At 34.3% G+C, this 20122-nt stretch overlaps 1 protein-coding gene across 26 annotated transcripts in view; it reads left to right on the top strand.

Annotated features, from left to right (window-relative positions):
• The window catches only part of LOC125682998 (cytosolic carboxypeptidase 2-like), a 71609-nt gene that overhangs the window by 13899 nt on the left and 37588 nt on the right, over positions 1-20122 (top strand). For 18 of the 26 annotated variants that reach the window (XM_056140462.1, XM_056140464.1, XM_056140463.1 and 15 more), the window contains 6 exons: positions 1755-1886; positions 2190-2276; positions 14801-14871; positions 14985-15058; positions 16185-16267; positions 17811-17893. In XM_056140462.1, coding sequence (XP_055996437.1) covers positions 1755-1886; positions 2190-2276; positions 14801-14871; positions 14985-15058; positions 16185-16267; positions 17811-17893 — 530 coding nt within the window. Of the gene's footprint in view, positions 1-1754; positions 1887-2189; positions 2277-9771; positions 10905-14800; positions 14872-14984; positions 15059-16184; positions 16268-17810; positions 17894-20122 lie in introns of those variants that run through there. The other 8 variants (XM_056140471.1, XM_056140470.1, XM_056140469.1 and 5 more) reach the window with 2 other exon arrangements.

Genomic DNA, 20122 nt, shown 5'->3' with positions numbered 1-20122 from the left:
ATTGGCACTGTTGATTATGACATCTCTTCCTCAACTGTTTCCAAGTACATAGTGTTTCACATGTATCCATGACATTCACCAGGTCAGATAATGTTTTAGTTGTAAGAACAAAGAATTTCAATGATTTATGATTTCCATCATCTATATATATACTACTTTATATAGAGAAAGATAAAAGTATCTCTTCATAGCCTTGGCATGAAGCAAAATAAGAAAACATTACAATGTTGAATTTTGATAATTGTTTTGAAATCAGCATTTGAAATACACTTTCCATGCTATTACAATATAAACTAAGGTTATTTCAGTCTTCTTTTCAAAAGGGTAACTCTCTATAGTATAAATATTCCAAAACTGTTTGCAGCCAGAAATCGTCAGCTTTTTCCAATAACTGAATCCTCCCGTCCCCCAAAGTCAGCCGATTCAGACAAAAGCCGAGATGACCTTGGCGATTGTGCAGAGGGGTCATACGAGAGCGAGGAGTATGAGGAGGACTTTAGTCTCCTCACAGGTCTTCCATTATGCCTGCTCATATAGCAATGTCTAATGTCTGCTAGTAGAGCACAAGGGTTTACTGGGACTCTGGTCCCACAAGCTAGAGACAAATAGGTGTACTATTAATGAATTCAAGGATTTGCAATAAGTAAAGCCTTAGTCTTTCTACAATCTGCTAGATTTACTGCAAGTTAAAAATGGCGTTTATTCTGATAGAGGTTTCCTGTTTATTAGTGTGTATGACAGTTACAGATTTATTGTTTCATGATCTGTAAGTTCTTCCTCAGTAATTAGCTGTAATAAATGTTAGCCACTGAATAATTCAAATGTTTCATTAGGACTAGGGCAATATCTGTTACACAGATGCCAATATTATTATACAGTATCTAACAATTAATATTTCAATTTGTATGCTAATTATTCTCATGATATTTTACTGGATATCATCTTTGAAATGCTGCATTATTAGAAATTTAAAGGGAGAGGGGGATATTTTAGTCATATAAATTATGTACATTGCGACAGAGAATGTAATTGATTTTAGTGCAGATTTTGAATATATTAAATTTGTTGATTTTTTCGCTTTAATGCACTCTTTTATTATTTCTAAATTGTCATTTTGCCATCATCGGTATATTGAGTAAAGTCAGAAAAATAGAAACATTCTAATTATTAATTAGTACATTCAACATGATAACATTGAATTAAGTAGTAATCGTCGTCTGGTGTATGTGCGTGCGTGCATGCATGGATGTGTGCATGCGTGTGCGCTGGAATACTCCACATGCACGGTGTAGATATCGCCACACAGACAGTGAACTCTTCAGTCATTATTATGACTTGTTTGAATTGTCAATTAACATCTTGTCATCCTCTTTTGTTTTATCAAATGTGATATTAGCAGTAGACATTAGAACATTAGGTATGATATTGTATATATTATAGTTTGAATTTGTGTTGTAGTAATTAGTGTTTAATTAACATATAATCAACAGAATTAGAAGTGTGTTTTTGTATATATTGTAACTGTGTATAATGATCTCATAGAACTTTGTAAATAGAATACAAAGAACTGTAACAGGAATTACCTGGTGCCTGTTTAAAGAATTAACTTTTGTCCATAATGTTTGATTGGATTGCTCTCAATTATCAATATAATTATATTAGAAAGAGACGCTTTTATAATACATGTTTTTGACAGTTACTGAGTTTGGTTTTGTTACAGTTTTGAGAAGATGTGGTATCTTTTACAATTTCAGGGAGGAATCAAGGATTCCGTCACAATTTTTCTTCGTACGCGGAGTGGGAGAAAACATATGGTTACCAGTTAAGTAGCGGCAGTGAGAGTGAGTGTGATGATTCCGACTCAGACTCCGATGAAAAGAAAAATGGTAAGCATAAAATAAAATAGATTGGTGGCAAACACTGAACAAACTTTACAATCGGTTCATGTTCTTTTGGGCATCTGCTAGTGTTCTCATTTACAAGGAGTTCATATTTGTGATGTCATCTATCATAAACATCATTTCTGGCATTAAATCATGTATTAAATTCATCAGATTCACTTCTAGTAATGAAGAAATTGGAAATCGTATTTGCACGCTGTCAATCATGTCACTATATGTAATTATCTACAAACCACATGGTGTTACCTCATTTTAAATTGCATGTACTTTCTGTATAATCTGCTATAGCGGAGGAAAAAGGGAGATCATATCGTATGCGTGCAGGGGTTAATTGTGATAGCGGCATTAAAAGTTATCTTGACGGAAATCTGAGTGGTAAGGTTCCTGTGTTAGTTTCACCTTCCTCACTGATGACGGATGGTTTCATGTCTGACACTGTGTTCACCCGATTTCATGCATGTTTTCACATCCTAATGTATTACATGTGTAGTTAGAAAATCTGTCACAGTGGATTTTTGTTTTCACCGTAGATGTTTTCAAATCATAGAATTGTCATTCATTACACGTAGTTAGTTGTAGATTTTATTTTTTACATTTCTATATTTGTTATCGTGTGCCAATCAGGGGAATATGTTTACAGTAAATCTACTGCAAAACAGTATTGTTTTTGTGTCACCTGTATAGTAGAGGAAATACTATAAATTATTATACCCCCACAATTGTAGTGTTGGGGGTATACTGGAATCACCGTGTCTGTCCGTCTGTCCGTTGACGTCCGTAGACATAATTTCTCCAGAGTGTATCTTTAATGCCAATTAACAGATTTGATTAAAACTTGTGGTATGTATCTTATACAAATAATGAAGTTGTGGACCTAATATTTTGATTGGCATTTTTTTCCATTCAGGGAAGTTATGGATATTTTTTTCCATTTTGAGGGGGGGGGGGGGGGAGGATAGTGTTATGTTGTCATTGTCCAGAGTATATATATTGTAAAAACCATTTATTCTTCATTGAGCACAAATTCCCTATTTCCCACCATCGAATGAGCCCTGCGGGGGTATTAGTATTAGTCCTGTTAGGACAGTTCTAGTTCTGTTTGTTTGGGTACGCATGTACAAGCTATAGCAACACATTTTGTCTGTCTTGTGTGGCGCAGTTTTAGTTTGGACGGGTTAGTGCATTAAGGTAGCGCAGTACGAGCTGGACTGATGTACATAGCATTTTAATTAATGCTCAAGAATTGCAGTCTATCTATGATTCCTTTATAAAGTACAGTATAGTCCTCAGATATTTTACATGTGTAATCACTCTAGGTAAATTGTCATATCGCATTGCTTAACTCACCTTGTTCAATCTCATCATTTGATGAAGGGGAACTGTGACCCGTGGGGTGGGTTGTGTTGATGGGGTATAAAAGCAGAATGTTGAAAGGCACTTCACTGGCTTTCAAAATTTGTACTCCGGATATAGTGTCACCACATTCCCTTCATATCGCTCAACATACCAAGTAAAATTGACTCAGTTTGAATATATTGATTATGTTTTTGAAAGCTATATAATAAATAAATATCATTATAAGGCCTAAGTCAAATTATTGTTTTAATGTGACCTGTATTTCAATGTATCAATGAATAGATAGGAATTTAGAATTCGGTTTTGATGAAATTTAAGTACACTTTGGGAACTTGTCCATGTATAGTGTACGATGGACTTCCTTAAATAAACATATTGTTGAATTGACATGCACTTAAACCAATTTTTGTCCAGTATCGTTTTTATTATGTATTTATTACATAGTGTTGGTTTATTTCTTGCACTATAGTGAATGCAATTTAGCAGTAGATAGCAACTGCAGATGCATTATTTTTCAGTAGCTATGTATTTTTTTATTATTATCAGGGTTCTGCATCTAAAGTGTGGATGCCCTATACATAGAATTCTCATTGTTTGTTGCCTCACGGGCTGTCCATTATCGCTTTTGTTATGACACGATACTGTAATTAATAGTTCTCGATCAGCATAAAACTTTCATTATTCTATACCAAGGTGGTTGATGATTAAAGGAAGATACCTACAGATTTGGGGTCAATAATTTGTAAGGTCGAGGTCACAAGAGACTTTCAATTTCTAACTTTACTATGCTTTCATTGTGATACAGTGAGTTGAAAAGCTTTCTATGTATAGACCTTTCATATTTCTTACAAATTAATTCATATTTCATACAAAGGTAGTTAATGATTATTGAAAGACACCCAGGTACATTTTGTGGTCATGAGGTCAAAGTTCAAGGTCACAGCAGACCTTTCAATTCAAGTTCAATACACTTGCATTGTGATACAATATTTTGAAAATTTTCAACATACATGTACATATTTCATATTCACATATTCTGCAGAAAAGTAGTTGATTTTAAAGGAAGGCACCTTGCAGATCTATCCTGGTTAAGTATTTCTCCACAAGTCTCATTGTCCATTATCCCTTTTGCTGCGACTTGAAATCTTGATTGGTTTTTAACCCAAAAAAACCTTTCTTGCTTTATGTAAAGATAGGTGGTCATTATGGGGAAACAGCTATAGAGTTTTTGGTCATGAGGTCTACGTTTACGGTTACAGCAGGCCTTCCCACTAAATTCACAACTGTAAACTGGGAGTTGATTGAAGAGTTTCCTACTTGTTACAAAGGTGGTTGATCCTGCAGTTGAACATGGAAATGTGGATTTGGGAAAAGAGCATAATCACTCCTGTCGTTACTAACATTAATGAATATTGTGTCATTAGTACAATTATAATAGATGTATGTGAATTAAGTTCTTTGTGATTGGTTGAGTCAGATTTCATAGTTTTGCCTAGCTATTGCGTTCTCTTGTAAATGTTCACAGATATTGATTTTAAGAATGCTTTTCAGCAAAGAAGCATGATATTACAATAATTTGGCTGATTGATTTCCAGGGATAATTATGAATACAATGGACAATAAAGAAAATAAAGCTGTTATAATTTCTACACCAAGGCTTGCAGCTTCCTTCCATTATGTCGATCTCCGCTGTAAATGCTATTATGTGACTTCTGATAAAAATCATGATTGTGATGAATATGAAACAGCGGGTACTGACAGAATCATGATGGTTAATATAATAATGCAGTGTGCAATTCCTAAAAAGATTCTCACAGCATGATGCTTTGGGAGTCTTGTAACAAAATTTGGAGTTATCTTTCTTTTGCCAGGTTTTAAAAGTAATTCAACACTGAGCAAGGAAAACTGTTTTAAAGTGCCAATGAAAGTCGCAGGACCATGTATTGTGGTCCCAATTCTGTTACTCTCCCAAGTCCCATGAATTGCCAAATTCTTGTCCTGCTTTAAGTGGTATTAGGTTTTACTAGGTTCACTATGAACGTTTTATAAGCTGCATTTTACTATTAATGATCCAGTTTGACGTGCAAGTACAGAGGCTTATAGCGTCAGGCTTTCACTAGGAATGAGGACATTTTACTATTAATGATCCAGTTTGACGTACGAGTACAGAAACTTAGCGTCAGGGTTTCACTAGGAATGAAGACATTTTACTATTAATGATCCAGTCTGACGTACGAGTACAGAAGCTTAGCGTCAGGCTTTCACTAGGAATGAGGACATTTTACTATTAATGATCCAGTTTGACGTACGAGTACAGAAACTTAGCGTCAGGCTTTCACTAGGAATGAGGACATTTTACTATTAATGATCCAGTTTGACGTACGAGTACAGAAACTTAGCGCCAGGCTTTCACTAGGAATGAGGACATTTTACTATTAATGATCCAGTCTGACGTACGAGTACAGAAACTTAGCGTCAGGCTTTCACTAGGAATGAGGACATTTTACTATTAATGATCCAGTTTGACGTACGAGTACAGAAACTTAGCGTCAGGCTTTCACTAGGAATGAGGATTTTACGAGTTAACTTCTAGGTATCGATATGTTTTATAAATGGTCAGTATGGTTTAGTAGTCAGTACTAGTATCAGGACCCAGTTGCTTGACCAGACAGTTAACTTCCCATTAACTCTTACTTACATTTATATAGCGTTAACTAGACTGTCAGTTGAACTTAACTCATCTTCATGCGACTGGTCCAGGATATTACAAACAAACACATTTTGACCATCAAGTTGAAGAACCACTCTTATGTCTGAAGATCAAGATGATATGTGTGGGGTGTCTATGAACCCCAAGCAAGAGGAAGAGAATCAGAAGACATGAGAGAACCCAAACGCGGGCCACAAAAACACTGTATAATAACAGATATGCGTGATAAGTAGCAAGCAATACCTACAGAAACCTACTAAAATGTGAAATTAACGGTAGCAAGACATATTAAAGCATAAATATTAATACATGTTGTCGGCTGAAAGTGTGCAAGTACAGTTGGCTTACATAGGCAAATGTAGCACAGTGCCTCACGTGAAATCCACGAGTTACATTTGCCTTCATAGTACATTTTGCTATAGATTTCTGGATATTTCTGCTCACATTTTATATGATTTAACTGCATCATTAAAATGTTTTACTATTTCTACATAGATACATGTATATGCTATGTATATTAATTTATTTTGAACCTGAATAAGCATAAATGAGGGGATAACTAATGTGGGTGTGTTCAACTGTTTGATTGACAGTCTATCTTGTCTGTCCCATTTGGTTTCTGATTGGTTATCTTAATTGTTTTTAATGTTATTGAATGTCAAAGAGTTTTGGTAGAACAGAATGCTTTAAAAACTTCATTTAAACTGTTTGCTGTACTTTTTTCTAAACCACAGTTATGTTCATGTATTATGATAATCCCCAGTGTGACCAAAGCCAGGCCCCAAATATTCACTGTGTTAGAGACGCTTTAAATCAGACTGGATTATCCAATACAGAATTTGAGAATTTAATACAATGTTTTTTTAAAGGGAGGGATATAAATTTGTAATGGTTTATGTTTGACACCTGTGAACTCAATATCTAAACTTTCTTGTAATCTGTATGGTACTATTTGAAATTCTTCAAATTCAGCAACCCCCCCCCCCCCCAAACCCACCAACCCCGCCCTTTAGCATTTTGGGATGGGTCCACAACATCAATTTCAGATTTTACATAGGGGCTTTATAAGTCAAACATTTTGTATAGATCTATAAAGAACCGTCTTTAGTAAAATTCAGACTAAAACTGTTGATGACAATTGCTAGTTGAAAGAAAGTTTTGCAATATATGTTTTCTTTTTCACCATGATTTGTGAACTCTGGGGCCTAAAAGTACTAAATAAATTCTAGATCCACCAATAATTGAGCGTTAGAAATCTTCAGACTTTTCCCGTAATACCTCACACAGTTTTTATTCCCATTATCCTCAATGTGAAACTGACAGGGATGTTTCTAGTAGAGAATGCATGAACTGGTTATAGTCACCATATTAACTCTATATTCTGTCTAGTAGGGCTGAAACTATTTACTGAAATATCGATACTGTTCAATATATATGCTCGATTCAAAGTTCGATTAATTGCCTTGATCTTCGGTTTGATAGGTTTTTTTTAAAATTAGGTTCAGTAAAATACATCTGGCTTGACCTGTACTTGACCGAGACAAAATGGTGTCCGATAACGGTCAGATTGCCGTTAGCCTTGAATCTGACAAATACATACTTAATCAGTTTAAACTACAGGCAATTCTTACCATTAGGTGCATGGTATGGAAGTATTTTGCTTTTAAGATTGTGACTGTGAATCTTCGTAATTAAATTTGTTGTCAGGTATCATTCATGGTTTCTTCTGTAAAATGTATCGTATTGAAAATATTAAATTGTGGCATAAGTATTGCAATACGTATCATATCGTGAAGGGGACATATCGTTTCAGCCTAACTGTCTAGCAGACAACCACTCAAAAGATGTGGTACACTAGCCTCCTGAATATTTTTATTGATTGCATGCATGCATGTACAATTTGAAATTGTACAAAATTAAGTTCTAGGAACTTTAATCAGACCATCCTCTGTTAAAACCCAGGTCAAAAGGAATTGTCACTTTCCTGGCTATAAAATACACATGGCATAGTATTGAAATAGCTAGCCATATGAATGATACATGTTATAGATTATAACAAATACAGGATTGGAGGTAGATAACCTGTAAGTGACTATACACTACAGTATTATATAAATCTTAGGGTAGCTGCCAAATTAAACCATCTCACTTCAAAGGAGAGGTCGTCGTCTTGAATTTGGGGTTTTTGCAAGTGCAATTCCAAATGAATTTGAGTTTGATTAAGGTCTCCATTTGGATCAGGTGAATCTCAAACACAGTTCCAAGTTGTATCTAAGATATGTCCCAAGTATGTTCATCATAATTGAAAGTGGTAGCTATACTTATTAAAGGTCCCCAATTGCATAAAAGTTTGTAATTAGCAATAAACATTTGTGTTAGTTTCCTGTAAATAAGGGTTCCTTTAGAGATTGAACCTTTGGTATGTATGATTTTAGTGCTATATAAATGTATAGTCTTTGATAAAGCTATTTTACCTTGTATGTATCACAGAAATGTATGTTCAGCTTGCTATTTACTGCAGTTGTATGGGATTCATTTATAGAGATGGGTTTTACTCATGTCGTTAAATTAATTTAATTACTCAGAATGCCTTTTATGCAAAAATTTTGGGCATCCATCCAAAATTTCATAACATGTCGTTAGCAGATCTAGAGTTTTACTATTACACATTTGCAATTATTGCTAACTTCTTAGCAGCTAAGTGGTTTAAACTGTTTGATTTTTTCGACCTTGGGTTAAGACAAAATCTAATTTATACGTTGTGCTCTATAATCTAACTGTAAAAAAGAAAAAGGAATCGTTTTAGAATATGAATTGTTCTTATATTTGTGCTATACCATTTATAGTTTGTCATTTTAACACCAAGGGGAGGGGGTGTTAATTGTTGTGAGTAAATGGAGTTACTGCTGTTTATGGGAAGGAGGAGGGGCTGGGGCTGGTAGTATATACAAATGAGGAGGGGGGATATGTTTATTCATCAACAATCGTCAAAGAATATCTGGTATAACCCCTCAAAATCTTCCACAACCCCTGATAACGGTAGCACTGAGTGCAGTAGATATTTTTTTTTATGTCAATGTGGGGATTTGGAGTACATAATTGCCAAAGTATTGACAGATTTCAAATTAAACTTTATGTATCTGTGCTGTAAAGTGCATTATTCACAGAGATCTGGCAGGTTTTGAGTGTGTGGAGAGGTTTAAATTTCTGTTTGGACATGCTGAATAGAGGTTTTCCATTCAATGCATTGTCCGTGCTATGAACAAGATAAAGAGTATCCGGTGGAAGTGACAGATACCTTTAATTCACTTTCTGTTACATGTGTATATACAGACCACACATTTATATTGTTAAGTGCATGAACATGATCAGATCATGGGGTTTTGATATTTAGCAATGTCATATAGGAGAAAAGGAGGCAATTTCTGCTCATTTGTCTTCTCTCTGTTGTCAAAATGAAGATAAAGTTTATTGACTATTTAAGAGCTTATAAAATTGGATTACAGTGCATCTAAGGCTGGATAATAAAAAAAATATGGTTGCCAACCTGCATGCTGGAGTTCTTTTGAGAACTTGCAGTGTTTGCACATGAATCATATGTCTGTTTCCTTGAGTTTCTTAATTTGGAATTAAGATCATCGAGATTTGGGTATTATAACCACCGTCAGGGATTAAATACTTTAGCTTGTTTTTGCTCTTTAAGAATGATGAAAACTGTAAACATGTTATAGCATTTCTCTATTGTGGTCTCTAAAACTCTTTTTCCTGATCTTGTACGGGATTTTCATTTGAATTTCGTTTTGCCTTGAGGTTCAAAGAAGAAAGAATGGATATATTTTAGATGTTTATTCACAGAAGTTATGTTCATTCATGTTTATTGGACGTTAATGAGCAAGTAAACAGGAAGGGTATTTTTGGAAAGTTTATTTGTGGGTTTTATCGATTGCTGTAGTGTGATCCTTTATGTGCCGCTACCAATTTGTCACTTGACAAAAAAGTGAAATTCTTTTCTTCTGTTTAGAATGATTAATTTACATATTTACATACACCAGATACAGTGTATATTTCTTTCTTTGAGCAAAAAATTTTTTTTTAGAAGACCACCGCTGTTCCAATAACTGGAGTCGATCAGCGCGGGTATGATATTCTTTTTCATCACCTGCAGGTAGTCTTGGTGAGCTGGGTTTTATTAATTCCTATTTGAAAGTAAAATGAGATAATAGTTTTGCATAAAATCGAGATAACATTGAACAATTTCCATCATTCCAAAGAAAGTAGTAGAGACACCAAACAAGGGTAATTATTTCCCGTGCTTGTTTTGTGTGCATGATCGGTCACGATTTTTATTGCTGTATTCTGAGAGAGGAAACTCAATAGGAAATGACTGTTGATGGAATAATACCGTGCCCAATTATTGACAATGAAACTTCATCTGAAAAGTACACTCCAGATTGGTCAAATATGTTTGATATTTGGTGATACTGGATAAGTAATTTATTGACATATCAGATCGGGAATAAGATTTATTTCTCTGTGTGGACAACAAATGTGAAATTTAAACATACCTCATGTTTATCTGAGTAACGACTGGAGGAGAAATATATACCATTACAGAGAGTCGGGTGTATTCCAAAGTTATACAGTGAATGTTGCCAAATGGAGGAAATATTTCTCTCAGTGTTGATTCATGATTAAGTATTGTGGCCTGTGCGAGTAAAGTTTTTGATTTTTTGGAACTTGGAGGAAAATGTACAAGAACGACATATTTTCCATAAAAGGGAAGAGGGATACTTTGGAAAGTTTACCCGTGACCAGAGTTAAAAACAGGGAGGAGAATAACACAGCCAGCTCAGAGGATGATGATAACTATTTCATGTTATGGCAGTTTTTAGAATCGGAAGAAATTCTAGATCATTTTGATTTCTTCAAAAATGCAGGTAAAAATTTTCTTGTGAAAGGATCTGCTATTTTTAGGTAACTGGTCTCTATACTGAAGTTATACTCCATCAAGGTTGCCATATTCACACCCATCCACCCAAGAAATGAATTGTCCTGGATGACTGAAATTCTTGTGTTGAGATTTTCAAATGCATTGCCATGTATGAAAAATTTGGTTTTATTCACTATAAGTTGAGGTTTTGCACAAGGTTTTTATGGACAACTGACAAATATCCTAAGTTTGACTGATTACATACATATAGTTGAAAAATACATACAAGTTTGTCTGAGTTATAAATCACAATAATTTTTTTTCCATGGGTAAATCTATGAGAGGAGGGAGGGTGGGTGTAACTTATGTGTGCCTATATATACATAGGATCAGATGCAACCTAAGCCTGCCCCCCTTTTGAGAAATTTTTAAAATGATGTGATAAAATTAGTAAAAATCAAACTAATTTATACATCATTTTATTATAAAATATTCAAGATTGACCTTTCGAGAAAAAAAAATTAGATTCACTTTTGCTTCAGTAGCTGTGATGAAGTATGACGCAAGGTGTGGGAGCTGACAGGATAAGGAAAAGGATTGGAAGTCTGAGCGAAAGTTTTGGGGGGGAGATGGGAGTCCGAGCGGAAGGTTTGGGGAGGGGGGGGGGATAGGAGTCCGAGCGGAAGGTTGGGGGGGGGGGGGGGGGGGGAGAGAAAGGGATGGGGAGATCGAGGAGAGCCTTTGGTTCACAGGTGTAATAAAAATTACCCAAGTATTCACTACAGTATTCCTTAGATTTCACACAACACTCAAAACTTAGAAATTAGGCATTAATTCTGTAGTAGCCTAGACTACAGGAACCTCAACTTGTGTATAATAACAAACAACTACATTTAGATGGTAAATATCCGGAACTCAGATAAAAATGCTCCATGTGATCGAAAGTAGTCCTAGATCTTAGTATAGCACCACTTCTTTACCATCATATTGAATATGTTATAATCATATTTATTCTCAGTGGCCAAGTGGTTGAGGGGACTCCCTTTGCAACTGGGCAGTGCTAGGTTTGATCCCACAGCTGAACCAAATATAAGATGTTTAATGAGTGTTACTTTAGCAAGCACCTGACATTTGAAGTGAAAGTTGTGGGTCTTTCAAATGAGACCTTAAAAACAGAGGCCCCAAGGCATGGTAGTCATTGACATGATAAAGAACCCTCACTGCTATGACCTTGACCACCATGCATAGGTCAAAATTTGCAGCACTTCATTTACAGCTTATGACCTTTCAAAAATGAAATTCATTTTTAAATGAGTGAATTCAGATTCTTGAAGTAATAAAGAAATGAATGTTTTACATTTTTATGAAGTTCAGCATATTGCAGTTCTTCATGATAATTAAAACTCAGTATTTCATTTTTCTTCCTTTGAAAACAACCTCTTGATGATCAAAAGTAATCTTGGCCCATATTGGACATCTCCTCAATTAAAACCCTTATTAGGGATGGGACGGGACATTTAATGGGGGCAAAGGCAGTAAGTGTCTGTGAACGACTTTCATATTTAGTTTTGAAATAACATTTTCTTTTAACATGACCACTGTTGAAATTCAAAGGTTATCAGACTGGGAGTGTTTGTCCTTTAAGTGTGTTGTGTTGTTACCTAAAGTTAAGGTGACTTATATATATGTGTGTATATTCAATGTATTTGGAAAAGTTTGTCAAGTGGCTTGTTTGAAGTAAGAGTTTACGTCATTATGTGTGTGGTACAAGTAAATTTATATAATTTGTTTTCAGAATGTTGTTGGAAAGGTTTCCCTTTGTTGTCTTTTGTTTTTAACCCATGTATATCTTGAAAAGTAGCATTTTTGTTGTCTATATATCTGTGTCCACATATCTGTGTATAAAACCAAATCTCAAACTATGGTTTTCCCCATTTCCACTTATTATTTTGACCTGTGAGGTAGGTATAGGTATGAAATAATCTTGACTATGTTGGTCAAAAATGTAAAATAGTTACTATCATTTGAGCAAGTCATCTTTGAGTTTTGCTTAGTTTATGATAGAGGCAATATAGGAAGTTTGCGTCAATTCACACAAGACAACGAAGGATTCATTCTAATAAACAAGAAAATGTTTCATTGAGCAAGGTAACAAAAAGGGGGAAAAGATGTAGTAGTAATGGGTTTTGATTCAAGTCATGTTTTTCCTGGACAGTTGAAAGGGGAAGACTTTTGGCCTAATATGGATGTATATTCAATTGATGCACACATAATTCCAATTATACAAGGATTGATTCACATTTCAAAACTGATGAATAAACAAGTGTAGAGAAAAAGCAGAATGGTCCTCCTTTAATTATGCCAACTATTTCGTAACCTGCATTTTTATTGGCTATATTGCATTCAGGTATGAGGCAGTTAAAGGAGCTGGAGCTTCGTACATTTTTAATGTCATATGCTAGAAAGACAGAAAAAGGACAATGTCTAATGTAAACGTTTCTTGACATATTTTATTTTTTGAAAAATTCAAAAGTATGGAACATAATACTGCAAGGTGCGTTAGAATGAAAATAAGATTTTGGCTTACTGGTTTTTATTATAACAACACCTTTTACTTAGTTGAGCCAGTGAAATGGATGAATGTAACTGTAAAACCAGCAGTATCAACTACAAATCTTAAATAGAAAAAAAAATTCAGTGAATATTTGTACTAGATCTTTTCAACCTTGGTGGGCCTTGCTTGAATTAATTATGTAATACATGTAATAGAGATTTTCTGATGCAGTACTAATTGATAAGCCCACTCAGCAGAGTGTTTTTAAAGAGTTGTCCTTGGATACCGACAGTTGTATACTAATAGTTGTAAATCAGAGGTAGAATTAATGGGTGTAGGGGTAATAACAAAATTACAATTGGTTGAGTGGATTATATGACATAATACACTTCTACTCTGAGTGAACAATAGCTGATACTTCGATACTATGTACTGAATTACCAATCAATATTCTACATACTGCTAGACACACTTGGTTGCTGGATGCAGATTTTTGTTACTAGATACTTAGATCAGCACCCAGAAATTATCAGGTCTTCATCATATCTTTAGATATTGACAAAAATCACTGGGCATTGGAAACAATGCCCCTCTGTCTTTTGTTTGTAAGGTTGATATTTTGAGATTATCATTTGATTGGCTTGTTGTGTGGCTTTTCATGTTAAATCACAGATTGAAATATATATATATATATGCCACCACATGGAATGTATTTAAAACATCTTGATGTCATGTGTACAGATTGAAGTAATGTTTATAGAATTTACTGCCTAGATAATGAAGCATTATCTGTCATTCTTATCAGATTATCTTTTTAGAAATTTAATCCCTCTAGCGTGTGTTTTACAGATATTATTGGGTCTATGGCTCTGTCCTACTGTCACCCTGTACGTTTCAGGAAAAGATAACGGTTTTTGAAAAGTCTTCGTTGTGGTTTGAGATGCCAGAATTGTTTGGATATTTGATAGTCATGTTTAGTCACACATCTGTTGTAAACTAAAACTATATCATTATTATTATTGAATATTGTAAGATGGCAATACTACTGAGTATTTTACAGAATGCAGTAAAATAGCATTTGCTTGCTGTAGAGGTTCAGACTTGCACCAAAATTTGTGACCTAGTATGGTGCTAATTAATGCATGGGAACAGCACCTGAAACATTTTATGTATTTTCTGTACCATCATAAAAGAGTTTTATCATTGATATATACAGTTTTATTGTAAGATAGAGCCTCAGAATTTGATTTTTTTCTATTTTTTGTACCATCATAAAAGAGTTTTATCATTGATATATACAGTTTTATTGTAAGATAGAGCCTCAGAATTTGAAATTTTTTCCCCTACAGACAACAAACTTCAGGAGGAGCTTCTACGCACAACCCAGCTTGTCTACAGCTACAAAGATGGCAAGGGGATGGTAAGTGAAGAAGCAACTGAATATATGTTTTAAAAACTTTCAGCAAATATTGATTGGGTAATGTATATATTGGCAATATCGATAAAAGACGATTTATTCTTTAATTTGTTTAGGTTCCAAAGCTTCGGGAGCCTAGAAATTTGTATGCTCTTGCCAAAGAACTTGGACCTCAACAGGCAGCTAGATGGTAAGACATGGGCTTAATGGATGATCCATGTTAACCACAGAAACTTGTGTCTGTCAATCAATAGGAGAGAGTGGTTTAAACAATACCTCATAGACATTAGTTCATTGAGAACAGTTGACTTTTTAAATATCTTACTTCAGAGAGGTATGTTGACATTTTTCATTTAAATGACTTTCTTAATTTTTATATCTACTATCATTTATTCAAAGGACCAACAGCACAAGTAGGCTTTGCACATTCTCTGAAAAATTGTCTGCATGCAGACATGCATCAAACATTCAAGATTCCACTTCATTCTTACAATTACACAATATTAATGTATGACCTCACTATTACACAATAATGTATGACCTCACTATTACACAATATTAATGTATGACCTCACTATTACACAAGAATGTATGACCTCACTATCATATGATAATGTATGACCTCACTAGTACTACACAATAATGTATGATCTCACTATTACACAATAATGTATGACCTCACTACTAAACAATTATTTATGACCTCACTACTACACAGTGATTTATGACCTCACTACTACACAATAATGCATGACCTCACTACTACACAATAATGTATGATCTCACTATTGTACAATAATGTATGACCTCACTACTACACAATAGTGTATGACTTCACTACTACACAATAATGTATGACCTCACTACTACACAATGATTTATAACCTCACTACTACACAATAATGCATGACTTCACTACTACACAATAATGTATGACCTCACTACTACACAATGATTTATGACCTAACTACTACACAATAATGCATGACCTCACTACTATACAAGGATGTATGACCTCACTACTACACAATAATGTATGACCTCACTACTACACAATAATGTATGACCTCACTACTATTCAATAATATATGACCTCACTACTACACAATAATGCATGACCTCACTACTAATGTATGACCTCACTACTATAAATTTATAATGTATGACCTCACTTCTATATAATGATGTATGGACCTCTCTACTATTCAATAATATATGACCTCACTACTACACAATAATGTATGACCTCACTACTATTCAATAATGTATGACCTCACTACTATTCAATAATGTATGGCTTTCTTCCACACTTTCAGGCCAGCTGATATTCAGGTCTTGGATGAGAAAGTCAAACACATTCGCTACATTCCACCAGAGCCCGAGATATTCTACAAACCAAGTGAGTCGATTAACAAAGAATCATACAATCTGCCCACCTTCCTTCAAACTAAATATATGTATAAATCAATAACGCTTATCCAGTCGTTCTAAAGTAAAGAGAAAAGAGTTTTGATAAGGACATTCAATCATTTCAACCATAGCGGGCTTTAATGATTTGTGAAATGAATCTGAATTAAGACAAGACAATTTGCTAAAATTTTGTCCATACCACATATAGTTAAAAATGGTGGAGAGAGGTTATCTTCAAACTTTAGAACAGGACTTTTCCACATTGCTATACAGGTCACTCCTGGTCCAGACTCTCACCAGATAATTCTGCTAGGGATGCATGCTACCAGTCATTCTGAGAATCACAAACACGAAAATCAATATCTCCAAGAATAAGGAGCTGTTTGTGTGATAACCTAATTTTGCCCTAAAATGTTGAAAGAAAGTTTACTTTTTATTGATAAAGAATGTATGTACAACTTTTTGTGTATTAAAAAGTGCAGGTTATTTTAAAATAAGATTTAAGAAATGTAAAAAAAAAAATTCAGATTGTCAAAATTTTTATGAAAAATTTATTATCACCTGCATTGTTTATGTCTCTCAACTGATTCAATACGCGAGAGCATGTTCTGCATGTGTTCCATTCTGGGATACATGTTAATTAACCTAGCAATTTACAGACTGTAACTTACATGTATTTTATTCAAATGATAATTTGAAATGGTAGATTTTTTTTTTTTTAATTGTAAATTTCTCCTGTATGACATATACTGTGGTTTCATTCAGTTTTTGTGGTTTTGCCAGACTGGGATATTGTTGGCATTTTGCTGAGGTGTTCATTATAATAAACATTCCACGAAACTATGTTTCAACAAAACTGTATCTTAAATTTTTATAAATCTGTGAAATTTGATGCCCATGAAAATTGATAAAACCACAGTATCAGGCATCTACAGTTCAGATGACACCCCAGTTTTATAATTATACTACTTGGAAATTCAAAGAACTATTTCATTTAAATGCATTACAATTTTAAAGTTATGTGTAGTAATTTGGGGGGAAAATTAATCTTGTTCACAGACTTACACAATGTTTGAAATAAAAAAAAATAATAAAGATCAGCACTAAATATTTTTAGAATATGACTACAGACCATGCTACATTTCTGACATCAGATCACAGGAAATGGCACTCATGTTCAATACTATCATGGTTTTGTCACACTGAAATTAAAGTTACAAGAAAAAAATTATTTATTTCAAATTTCAAAGATCATGAATTTTCACATTTTGAAGGGTCGTATTTGACCTTTCTAAGTTATCATAAATTGTTCTGTCATCTAAGTACACACATTTTAATCAAAAGCTGCCTGGTACTATGGGATCGGCAGGAATTTGTACTTGTGCAAAGAATGACGGTCTCGAACGCACTCATAGTGTCTCACAAACAGATCTTTTAAACATTTTTTTATAATTGCCTGTTTTGAATGATTTACTTAATACATTTGATATGTTTTACTGTTGAGGTGTAACCCTTATTGTCATTTGTTGTAGCTGGTTGTGAAAAGACACCAATGGTGCGGGGAGAGGAAAACGGAGGGCGTTTAGTATATATGTACGAACCCCGTTCCACATTTGTAAGTATATTCGTTGTATTTTTGCTATTTACGTCTTTCATACTTCATTATACATATGTATAATTCTTTATAAAAAACTGTGGCATGCAAATGACCCTTTAACTTCAGGAGGAATACTACACCAAAGGAAATTTGAAACGGATGAAAAGTGGAGGATATATGTAAAACAATATTTTGAAATTAAAAATTTTTAGATTTACTTTATTTTAGTCAAAAAATGCAGTTATAGTAGAAAATGATCTCGAAAAAGATTTAAAATCCTGCTGGAATCAAACCCGCGATCTACATATCAGCAGTCGACACATTAACCGACTGAGCTACCTATAGGATTTAATTAGATTTAAAAGTAATATACAAATATTGCTGATATCATGTTTCTAATGGAAGTCAGCCATTATGACGATGTAGTGTACCTCCTTAACATTAATATCTATTTTTTCAGAAAAGAAATATCGTGTAGTTTGTTTGTATTATGGCGGCTATAAAAACAGTGGAAGTATATGGTACTTTCTGTATTATCAGCTTTGCCGCCAAGCTTACATATCATGATATAGTACCTGCTGGTAGTAAATGTATATCTGTTAGTACAAATCCCACTCTACATCTCTAAATATATTAAGTGGTGTCTATTCATTTATTCACAGTCATAATGCATATTTACAAGCCCCTCTCCACATGTACAAGCCCCTCTTCATATTTACAAACCCCTCTCCACATGTACAAGCCCACCCCTCTCCACATGTACAAACCCTCTTCACATTTACAAGCCCCTCTCCACAATTACAAGCCCCTCTCCACATCTACAAGCTCCTCTCCACATGTACAAGCCCCTCTCCACCTCTACAAGCCCCTCTCCACATTGACAAGCCTCTCTCCACATCTACAAGCCCCTTTCCACATGTACAAGCCCCTTTCCACATTTACAAGCCCCTCTCCACAATTACAAGCCCCTCTCCACATTTACAAGCCCCTCTCCACAATTACAAGCCCTTCTTCACATTTACAAGCCCCTCTTCACAAGCCTCTCTCTACAATTGTAAGTATACTTAGGTTATAATGTGATAGGATATTTCATCTATGATTTAAAAAGAAGAAAAAATAGATGCCAGTTTTATATACTAGTATACTAAGGAATAAAGGAATGGGAGAAAGTAAAAGTATAGGTCACTATATGATACATGTTTATCATCATGATATCAGTTCTTTTCTTTTTTTTGTCCCCCTTTTTTTGCTAATTTACTAGTATTAGAATAGTTATGTTAAAATCTTTTGAAGTCTAGAGAATGTTCAATGTCTCACTAGGTTTGTGTTTTGTCAGTGCATTACAATGCTGAAAATCTCACTATAACAGTGATAAAAAGGGCATTATATACCACAGTTACTGTTAGGCTTTCTTCAGTTATTTCTGTGAAATACACATTCTGTTTGAACTGCCTTGCAAAAAGTTCATTGTAAAGAACACCGAGAATTAATAAACAAACTTCAAAGGATACGACATGCATATTAATACCAATTTTTAAAAAATGGTATTCTGTATGAAAGGGATAAAAGTTAGAGCTACATATGTAAATAGACCCTTTTTATACCAGTTTTCTAGGTCAGTCCTGAGAGAATTTAAGGTACACTGCATGATGTCTCTAAGCATTCATTCTTTGTTATTCCTGTTTTTTGGGGATGTTTTTTTTTTTTTTTGTTGTTGTTGAATGTTCTTTTATGAAATTTATTGTTGCTGTATTGGAAAATTCAAAGTTTCAGTAGACATGAATTGAAAGCCTTTTATTATTGGTTTGAGACTGTGGTTAAAGTTCACAGTCTGATAATTTAAAACCTTTCTTAAAGATACCAGACATGTTTGATTGTGACACAAAAGTCATTATACACCCGAGTCTCAGACTCAATTAAAACTTCATGGAGATTGTCCATTATCTGTTTGTCTATGTCTGTGAACTTTTTACACTCCCTCACAAATACATGTATTCATATTCATTTAAATAGGGTGATTTCAACCAAACTTGGCACATTAAAGCATTCCTTGGTAATTCCAAGCACACTTCCAAAGAGAAATACTGGAATAATTTTTTTAAAAAATGAATGGGAACAATTACTTAAAAACCTTCTCTAGGATCTGTTATGACGGAAATGGCAAAACATGTGTAAGATTTCATATAAAGTTCGCTAAGATCATGTCCCCAATCCACCCCTGAACCAAATAGTGAACAAGGGGTCCAT

Source organism: Ostrea edulis, chromosome 6 (genome assembly GCF_947568905.1).
Source record: "Ostrea edulis chromosome 6, xbOstEdul1.1, whole genome shotgun sequence".
NCBI lineage: Eukaryota > Metazoa > Mollusca > Bivalvia > Ostreida > Ostreidae > Ostrea > Ostrea edulis.
The sequence above is the reverse complement of the archived record's forward strand: the minus strand, read 5'-3'. Positions and strand labels throughout refer to the sequence as shown.